This window comes from Sesamum indicum, linkage group LG9 (assembly GCF_026168435.1).
Source record: "Sesamum indicum cultivar Baizhima isolate 11 linkage group LG9, ASM2616843v1, whole genome shotgun sequence".
Lineage (NCBI taxonomy): Eukaryota > Viridiplantae > Streptophyta > Magnoliopsida > Lamiales > Pedaliaceae > Sesamum > Sesamum indicum.
The window spans coordinates 26,586,499-26,596,362 of NC_142665.1; the positions used below are offsets into that span (position 1 = coordinate 26,586,499).

The 9,864-nt window shown below is 36.5% G+C and overlaps 1 protein-coding gene across 2 annotated transcripts; it reads right to left on the bottom strand.

Annotated features, from left to right (window-relative positions):
- Nucleotides 1-106: 106 nt before the first annotated feature.
- LOC105177487 (alpha-mannosidase At3g26720) lies at nt 107-9,147 on the bottom strand. 2 transcript variants are annotated; one of them, XM_011100667.3, is made up of 29 exons: nt 8,658-9,147; nt 8,469-8,552; nt 8,282-8,370; nt 8,021-8,195; nt 7,689-7,808; nt 7,421-7,504; nt 7,273-7,344; nt 6,840-6,953; nt 6,641-6,741; nt 6,458-6,551; nt 6,179-6,346; nt 5,877-5,966; nt 5,417-5,482; nt 5,232-5,288; nt 4,456-4,675; nt 4,227-4,366; nt 3,892-3,960; nt 3,678-3,737; nt 3,469-3,540; nt 3,206-3,253; nt 2,991-3,110; nt 2,802-2,867; nt 2,513-2,625; nt 2,312-2,396; nt 2,051-2,161; nt 1,883-1,978; nt 1,750-1,797; nt 896-964; nt 107-689 (listed from the first exon to the last, which is right to left on the bottom strand). In XM_011100667.3, the coding sequence occupies exons 1-29, from the start codon at nt 8,868-8,870 to the stop codon at nt 474-476; spliced, it is 3,060 nt and encodes a 1,019-aa protein (XP_011098969.1). In that variant the 5' UTR covers nt 8,871-9,147; the 3' UTR covers nt 107-473. The 2 variants fall into 2 exon arrangements, with proteins under 2 accessions (XP_011098969.1, XP_020554568.1); XM_020698909.2 differs by having other exon boundaries at nt 7,689-7,847.
- Nucleotides 9,148-9,864: the final 717 nt, after the last annotated feature.

Here is a 9,864-nt window from a genome sequence, read left to right on the forward strand (position 1 = left end):
CAATGTATAGCTTATTTTAAGACTGATTATTCAGCTTTTTCGTGTTTGAAGTTTCTACTGTTGAGTACAATCCTTGCAATTGGAGCACCACATTTCTTGACAACTGTTATACCAATACCACAGTAACTGTTCTCAATTGATAGCTCAAAATCAAACATATTATTACACTTCCACTACAGTCTGCATACTTCTCGGCAACGACCCTTCAAAGAAACAACACTACTCTCTCGCACAGATCAGTTAACTAAGAGAATGACCACGTATTCAATAGTCACAATGTTTAATTTACAATAGGCCGCCTGCTTTGTTTATAAACAAACAAATACACCCCCCCCCCCCAACCCCAACAAGACTCAAGTCAGCACCTCACATATGAAAGGTGGAGGTCGATACCATTCAGCTGTCCCCCAGCGGACATCCAACAAGCTACTAGATTCACACAACCCCATATCTGAGCATCACCATTTTGTTTCTCAAGAACCAAAAACTTTCAGGTAACTCAAGTCAATAATGAACGTTCGGATCTCCATAGGTGCAAGTTCAACTACAAGCTTCAATGGATCCACAGGTCCTCCTCTAACTACTTTGCCTTCTTCTGGAGCTCCTACTACCTTCCAGTCTAGCCTCTTTTTCTCCATCTCCATCCTTTCTTGGTTCGCAGATAAACTCATCTCTGTGACCTTGATTATCTGAACAGACATTTTGGAAAAAGAAACAATTGTTAACTCCATATCAAATCCACATTTACCAGGCACATTATAACATTCAAAGACCGAGATGATTAAATTCACATTGACAACCCAGCTAACAGACATAAAAAATCATATATATGAGTTCGCAATGGATGCTCCTCAATGCCTAGCAGTTGAAATACCCAATTCAGACTCAAAATTACCTTCTTGTCAGGGAAGAGTTTCTTCAGTTCCACACCAGTCACCACTGAGTAATCTTTATCCTCTCCAGTCTTTGGACATGCCAAAAACACACAATACAGTGAGATTGGCTGAAATTAATAATCAAAAGTGGACCAGAAAACAGATTGCAAATACAGAACTATATCCCGAGGAAGACACGGACATGCTTCCAGCTGAACTTGTATGCAAACAATTCAATACTAGATAGCTTGGTGTCAAAAGAAGGATAGGCAACCAAGTTAAACAAAACTGCAGTTCCACATTTTACCAGGTGCATCTGATGCAATTGGGCAAATAGTTGCAGTTAAATAAAGATAAAAGTAGATCTCAATCCAGGCTATGTTTACTAAAGGGTGCAGAATAAATTGTTAGGAAAACATAACATTTGATATATGAAAAACAATGTAATACTTAAGTCTATTACAAGTCACAAAGACTATATATAAAACAGCCCAAAAAGCTAGCTAAAATTTTTAAATCAGTTTTATATGCAAGGTCTAAGTTAGAAGAGAAAAACAGACAAGGGCATCAACAAGGTCTAAAGTTATGTCCTTCTCGATAGAGTACAAAATCTCTTCTATATTTCAATATTGATGCTTCTAGATTTCAATGGAAATAAACAAAAGGGGAGCGTACTACATTTCTATTTCTAATTTGATCCTAGATTATCATTATTTCAAAGAGAGGGCTCCTAGTACTCAACTATTCTGTGTACTACACAGACAAAGTTCAATCAGAATGAAATTACAGAAATTTGGAAATTCTTTTATCAGTTCAAAGATAATAGTCAAAGATTTGCCAAGCACCAAAACTGAAAAGTAACATGATTTAAGACCTCATATAAGTGAGCCAAGCGAAGAAGAACTTTGCCAATTTGAAGTTCCTGCAGCACAAAAAGGAAATGGTTGGGTTCTAATATGATATATCATCTACAAACACGACTGAAATTGAGAAACTCTATTATCAACCTGGAGAGTGATAACCGCAATATTGTCTGGTAAACTATACGATTTATCAATAGCTGAAAATGTAGTTATATGAGAATTTATCCAATTACTTCCCTCCTGCATGAACAAAATTAACAAGTCATCTATGGAGAAAACATTCATTTAGACAACCAAATAATATATTCTCACCTCTTGAGAAAATGCAAGAAGAAGTGGAGAATAAACCTCCTGTCCAAATGTGCGGCGCCACTTTGCCCCTTCTCCCCGAGGATCAATCCTCAGATAAAATTTCCCCTGAACCTGAAATAAAACCAGAAAATTTAGAAAGACTTGGATGAAAGCATTTCTCTGAACTACGTCATTTATTTGAAACTGATGTAAATAATTTTTGGCAGGAAGCTGAAACAGCCGGAGCACGTAAACACAGGTAATATTACTCATCATAATTACCGTCAAACCCTTGCAATTGTCAAGAATACAAACTTCTTCATTTAGTGCTTCACCAACACCTCTAGAGTCATCATTGAGCAGTCTCCTATGCAACATAAAACAGTATAACAGTACAGGTATCCCAAGTGAGTGCAAACAGCTGACAAGATGGACCAACCAAAAATTTGAAAATAAGCATTAAGAATACAACAGTGAACCTACCTATGAAGCATCAGCTCTATTTGACCATCCACCAAGCTGGACCCACCAACTGCACGATCCACCAACACAGAAACTTCGGTAGTTTCATCCTCCAGATAAATTCCGAGATTGATCTACACATCGTAGAGAAGTAAAAATGTGCTTTTAGCACTACTAGTAGATGCCATCCAAACATGCTTTAAGTAGGCAAATGCATGGATATCCGATGAGCTAAAAGTATCATAACAGCTAGCAACAGCTAAAACATAAATTCAATGCTGAGCTGTTATGCAAGCTTCATATGGCATACAGGGTAGTAATTGCCAGCAATTGGTTGGTGTATTTCCAGGTCCCAATCAGCTCTATAATCTCGAATCTACAAGGAACCAATTTTAGCAGAATCAGATAAATAATTGGTACAATCATATAGAGAAATAAAGTTGAGTAGCTCTCTTGGCTCCCTCCATCACAAGTTTCCCAATTGAAGCTAGTAGCATACCCTTTTAAGGAAATCGCGCCCGTTGGAGTCCGTATAAAAGGTCTTATTTGTATCCAAGGCAGTTGTTATTTGAGTTATTATTTCTTTCCCAAATCCGTCATCCACAGGTATAGGTCCAATCTGAAATTAAAAACCAGATGAGGCAATCCAACTTACAAAAAGTTAATTAAAACCAGTTATCTGTGCTTTCTAAAGACCCACTATAGTAAACTTACAGTAAACTCAACTTCAGCGTGTTCCTTCCCTTTGTAGACCCTAGTGACCTGCATATATTTGGTATTAGCTGCTAGACATGGAAGGTACCAAAACCAAGACTAAATCAGTCTGCTCAAATAAAGAGCTACATAACAAGGCTGAAGAAGAAATTACTCCCATTATTGGCACAAAGCATTGTAACATTTCCTATTCTATTTTTCAAGAGCTGCTCAAAATTAGTCCGCATGTGACAGGAAGAAGGCAAGCGAGAATTATATGGCACCTGATATAACCATGTATTGAGCTGCTGGTGCACTTCGTCCAGTAATGGACCACGCATAACAGTCAAAGGAACCTGGAAATAAGAGACACATCATTTTACTTGATGGCCTAAAATCGAACACATTTAAATGAGATCAAAATTTAGATAACAAGATAATAGTTAGTAGCCATTGGAAGTCTGGAATAAGAACAATTAAGCAAGAAGCCTACCTGGCCTTCCGGTTTAATAGGGAATGTTTCATTTGGGCGGAAAACATAAGCCCCAGATGCCTTCAAAACAAGAACCGATGATTTCACATACTTACAATCTAGTAAAGCAAACATAAATTGAAAATCTACCCCATAATTTTCAGCAATAAACAAATAGAGAAAGTATAGCAAAACATAAATGGTACTAAAAGTTTTTTCAGGGAGATGAGAATACCTGGAAAACTCTGTCAGTACCATTATAACCAGTGTAGTAACTATATGAATGCTCGGCAATTGCTGTAACCTTAACCAGTTAAGCAAAAAATGAACCCATCAGCATTATATGCTCAAAAACAGCTATGATACCATCTATTTTACCAGTCCACAATATACTGTTTAATAATAAGTCTTACAAGTTATATTTTAAAGCTTTCCCTTAAAGATGCGTGCCAAGAATTATGATCAAAGCAAAACACATTATATGTCTTTTATAGAGAATATATCTACAAGCAATAAGAATTTCTAATTTCAATATGAGAGTGATATTCAGAACACTAGAAACCAACTTACAGAATTTCTTCTGTTTGTATAGCGTTTGAGCTTTCCTTCATTCACCGAGTAAAGTAGCTTTAGATTTCCTTGACCAACTTCAAATGTTTTATCAACACCTCCTTCTGGGGTATAGAGTGTTGAGATGATTGACCTGGATTCTGGTAAAAAGTGGAAAAGAAAAGGCTTAAAAAGTTTACTTTCCCAGTGTAACAAACACTCTTTTTAGGTTACGTGAAACCATGCCTACCTGTCGGTTTTGCATGCGAGACAACATAGGTGCTGAAACCAAGGGGTGGAACAGATACTGAAAAAGCCAGCCAATATCTCGCCGAGCTACTGGCTGACATACCTAGATATGCTTTGATGTGGTAGTTCACATTACGCAAAGAGACGTTGGAAAGAGGAAGGAGCTGAGATTCGATCTCTCTTCCCCCAGAATCCAGAACCACTAGGTCTTGAGAAGAAACCTGCGACAAATATGACCAATTATTCTAAGTTCTAGTAACTCCACCTAGAGCCAGAAAAGCATCAGACTTAATTTTACAGGTGTAACTATGTAAGAAAGATTGGTCACAGGATATCTTGTGCTCCACCAAAGTGACTTTATTTTCAATAATCTTACTGATGTTGTACCAAAGCAACTTGGATGAGCACTCAAGGGAACCTAAGAATTTGCGTTTCATGCAACCTTCCAATGAGTCTGTTGAGTAGGAAGGAATGGGTTCAGAGAATCCCTAGCAACATGATCAAATTGGATTCTAATGATATCATCTTTATTTGTTCAATTCAACCAATGAAGAGCATGCAAATAGGCCTTTTTTTCCAACCTTTGACTTCAACTTACAAAGTCGCAACCTACAATAGAATGTCTTTTCTTGTATCTTAAGCAAACTGAACTCATATTATACCATAATGGCATGCATTCATATTCTCAAAAATATAAGTTAATGTTCTTTAAAAATACGGGCGTTTATCAACATCTCCAGGTGCTCAAAGCTGATCAAGTAACATCAGATTACACACCGGAATGCGGATGACCTCCACTCTTCTCCATCCTAGAGGATTGTATGCTATTATGACCTATAATAAAGTAAAAGAAAATGTAAAATTAAAAGCAATATAAAGTAATATCCAGCAAGAGGGGGAAAACTGAATTATATGGATCTTTTTTGGTGTTGATAAGAAAAAAACAAAATGATGACTCTCACCAAGCTTTTACCGTCGCTGAAATTAGCTTCTGATGGAGGACAGTAACTTATGTTGAGCAGGGGACACTACAGAAAAGCAGATCAAGAAATCAGAATACAGTAAGTTTTCTACTAAAATAATCAATTGTTTGAAAAACAAAATCAGACAGTTGGTTTTAATTGGTGAGGAAAGCAAAAGATCAATACTTTTGAGACTGTAATTAATGGATGGAAAAAGAAAATTCAAATGGAACAATTCACTACTAATGACTCATGTAAGTCAAATTTTGCCAGGGTCGTGCAAGTGTTCCCTTAAGCTCAGTGCAGAGAAGCAGTGAAACTTAGTTAATTGAAAATTCGAGTAGAATGTGTCTTCAGATGCCACAAAACTACAAAGTAATAATCTGGTAGAGTGACCACAAAATGAAAAGAAAATTTAACAACCAAAGAACTTGGTGCACAGTTGGGAAGCATGTATTGCCTGCTGAAAATCAGGGACTGAATCTGCATATGTAGGATTCAATCTTGAGCCAGTCAACACAGCCAATGAGGATGCAACCACTGCCTCAGCCTGAAAATTTTAACCAACCTGTCAGAGGACTGCAGCTATTTATGTAGAAAGCAGAAAACACATTCATCACACTGGCAAAGGCTAGCACTGATAAGCAAGCATATGCCACTTGCAAACAGTCTTAGTCCTAGTTTAGGAAAAAACTGATAGAGCAAAAAAGCGAAGATTAAGTAAAGACTCTATTGTCAGAACATTTTCAAACAGCAAGGTACCTCTTTATAACCTATTGAAAGTCGCAGTGCATAATCAGCAGCCACATGCTGCCTTTCTGTCCCACTAACTGCATCATGATGTTGAGCTATAGCCAATGCATCAGCTAATGCATCTGTGCTTGGTCCAGAATCATACCTGCCTTTGAGGAACTCTAATTGCCTTGCTGCCTGAAAATTAAAACCAGAAGATGACCCGGGTTATGGAAAAGCTATAATAGATCGCAGGCATGTATTCCCACACATCAGAACAATCCAAGTAGAAAGGACACAAGAACTCACTAAGTAGTAACCACTGAGCATTCTCACATATCCTTTCAGGGCTGGCCTACTGGTAAAGTAGCCAGTCCAGTATGCATTCTCCCGATCCGCATACCTGAGAAATATATAAATAACCATTCCAACCAAATTGTTACTTTAGAATAACTAGCTGTGGTTGAATTCACTCATAAGAATTACACTCACGGGAAAAAGTCACCAGTTTTCAGAGGCCATTTCTCATTTGCTGCATATTTTGCATCTGTGTAGATGGATGGTGTAGAATATAGAGCATTTACACGCCCATCCTGAGACAAAGTAAAAGGATGGACCAAGTAGTAAAGTTCCATCCATACATGCTCAGAAGAGGGTATATGTAAAATTAGTAAGAAGTGAAGACAAGTACCAGATTGACATAATGAATGAACTTGTCCATCTGTCTAAACCATGAAACTGCATATTGATAACGAAAATCAGTTCCCATAGTCCACATTATATGGTTCGTCCTGGTCAGATTTGCCTGAAATGGGAAGAGCAAGGTTAACTAAAAGACCAACGAAAAAAGTCAAAAGATACAAGCAGAAAAGGATGTGACACCAAACACACACATGCACAAAAAGAATAGCGAGATAAAAGAAAAGAAAAGATGTGACACCTAAAACTTCAAATATGTTTGTCATATCTTAGAAAAAAACATATTTTAATACTTAAAATAGTCATCAAGAAATCCGAACAGACACCAACTTAAACAGAGGAATGATGCTAAGATGGATGCAGCCAGAAATATATATAACTTCAGGTCCAAGTTGGTGATTAGTTACAACATTCATACATAATACCTGTGCCACAGCAGCCGCCACAAAATTGTCCACTCGCTGTTGCACGTTATAATCGAAGAGGAGATCATCGTCCTGAATTCATCTTGCTTTAAAAAACATGCTAGAACATATAACAAGATTACAGTGCTTTCTTTTCATATGATATTACCTGAATGGGAGCAGACACGTCATTTATTTCAAAAGTAAACCCTTCTGGAGGCTCATAATGAATGGGAAATATCCCTGTGAAGATCTGGCCATGAACTCATGATAGAGAGTCAGAACTTCCACTTCAACGTTTTTATACGTAACAACAACAATAAGATCTGCTAGAGGTATTGAGTGTACCATTTTGAACATGAGAAAGTGAAAGTAACAGTCACAGCAACAAGTAAATAATGTAGACAGCTTGAGAATGGATTTCATGATAATTAAACCTGAGAGGATGAGCTTAGGGACCTCGAGCCCCGCCAAATAACCTCAAGAGTTCTATCACTTCTCCGCTTCGCTCTATCTTGATAATCAATTCGAGCAAAAAAGAGTGAATCAAAGCCCAGCTGCGCCATTATAATGTAGCAAAGTGAATTAAATATTTTCTGTCATATAAAAAAACAACTTTATCATCTGAAATGCATTTTGAAATTATTGGAATTGTATTAATAACATATTATGTAGATTCCGGTCTCTAAACGTACCAGACCATATTGTGTTACTTCATATAAGAGGCATAAACTATTGATTCATCAAATGGATTGTGCATAATGGATACCTCTGCGCCAAGTAAATAAGCCTGCACTGCAGAATGTCCAAAAGGATCAATCTGCCACCCAACTCTTGGTTTCTTGCCGAATTCATCAAGAATAAATCGATGTCCCAAAGTTGTCTGATCAATCAAATCAATGTAATGCGGGGTTGCCTCATCATGCATACACATACCCCCATTTCTAAATCATAGAAGAGTCCATACGGTAAATAAGATCAATTGTATAGGTAGAAATACGAATAGGGAAAAAGGAGGGGGGGTGAATACATGAATTCCAGTTGACCAGAGTTGACAAGGTGTTTGACTTTAGCCTTGAGAGTGTCACTCTGCTGTCTCCACCATCTCTGAAAGAATGCCTGGACAGGAGCACAGAAGCCGAAGAGATGAGATAAAAACTGGCAAAACAATAGCAAATAAGGAGGAAAAAGAAAGAAGAAAACAAATGGAAACTTGCCATCTCGACATAAATGAACCTGCGATTGTTGTCATCCAGCAAAGCGGAGATTACAGAATCCAATACGTTCTGGACACAAGCTCCCTGAGGTAAAGAAAGGAGGTGGAGGTATAGTGAATAATTAAGAAATATATATGGAGAAAGAAACAATAATGTTAGAGAGGAGGGGTAAAAGTAATGCAGAAGTACGCGAATGGAATTGTTAGCGCCGACGTAGTACTGATCGACGGTCTTGAGCCATCCGACGTCGTCGTGGGAGTGAGGCACCAAATGGACGTTGATTTTGGAGGGGGCTATGGCGGAGGTAGTGTTATATGGAATGTAAGTGGAGTGGAGATGAGTGGCGAAGCATATTCCGGCGGCAACTATACGAAACAAGAAGAGGAGTTTTCCGACTTCCATTGACGTTGACGACCTATTTCTAATTCTAATTGTATTTGTATTTGTTGACAAAAACAAAAGGTGTAAGTGAAGGAGGGACGATTATTATTATCAATTCAGTCATACTCATATCAGATCATCATATCTAAAAATAGAGTAAAGCAGCAGCCTATGTATTTATCTTCCATCTCTTTCTCAAGGATTTCTTCACTTGACTGTAAAGCAACAATCGATTGTTTTTGTTTTTCAGCAACTCCAACTACTGATTTCCACCCCCACCTCTTTGCTACTTTGCTTCCTTCAAAGTCAAATAATAGAATAGATTAATAATAAGGTTAAAGTGTATAAAAAATTGTTTTAAAAAGTTGACTCAAAGCTCTCTTCTGTTTTCAAAATAGATAAAAAAAATTCTGTTTGTTTTCTGTAGCTAAATCATCTCTATCCGTTAAATATAATTAATGATGTTAATTTTTTATAATATAACGATTACACCCTTATTTAAAATATACGGATAATTAATGATGTTAATTTTTTACAATATAACGATTACACCTTTATTTAAAATATATTATTTTATATTTTAATAACCATTGAATCTATTGAATATATATTATAAATAAATTTATTATTTAAAAAATAAATTAAATAAAATTAACTCACACCCCCCACCACCCACAAAGGGGGGACAGCGACGGCAATCTGCATTATTTTGGGCGACGGCAATCTCCTAGTTTGGAGGCGACTGTGGCGTCTAACGTCCCCTTTTTTTTTTCTTTTTCTAATTTCTAAATTTTGAATTTTAAAGTAATTAAAAGATTATGTTAATTAGATTAAAAATAATTCACTGAAATGTTTTTAAATATCATTAAACAGAAGATTTAATTTCAGTTTTAATAATTATAAAAATTATTTAAATATAAGTTATTTAAGTATTTTCAACTAAATAATAATTTTTAAATAAATTAGTTAAAAACATTTAAATAAATTATATTTAAATTTTTATAATTATTAACAT

Coding starts and splice junctions, on each gene's coding strand:
- LOC105177487 (XM_020698909.2), bottom strand. CDS start 8,870: ATGGAAGTCGGAAAACTCCTCTTCTTGTTTCGTATAGTTGCCGCCGGA. Junction 3,541..3,677: donor CTATTAAACCGGAAGGCCAG/GTAGGCTTCTTG, acceptor TCTTATTTCCAG/GTTCCTTTGACTGTTATGCG. Junction 965..1,749: donor GCTTGGCTCACTTATATGAG/GTCTTAAATCAT, acceptor GCATGTCCAAAG/ACTGGAGAGGATAAAGATTA.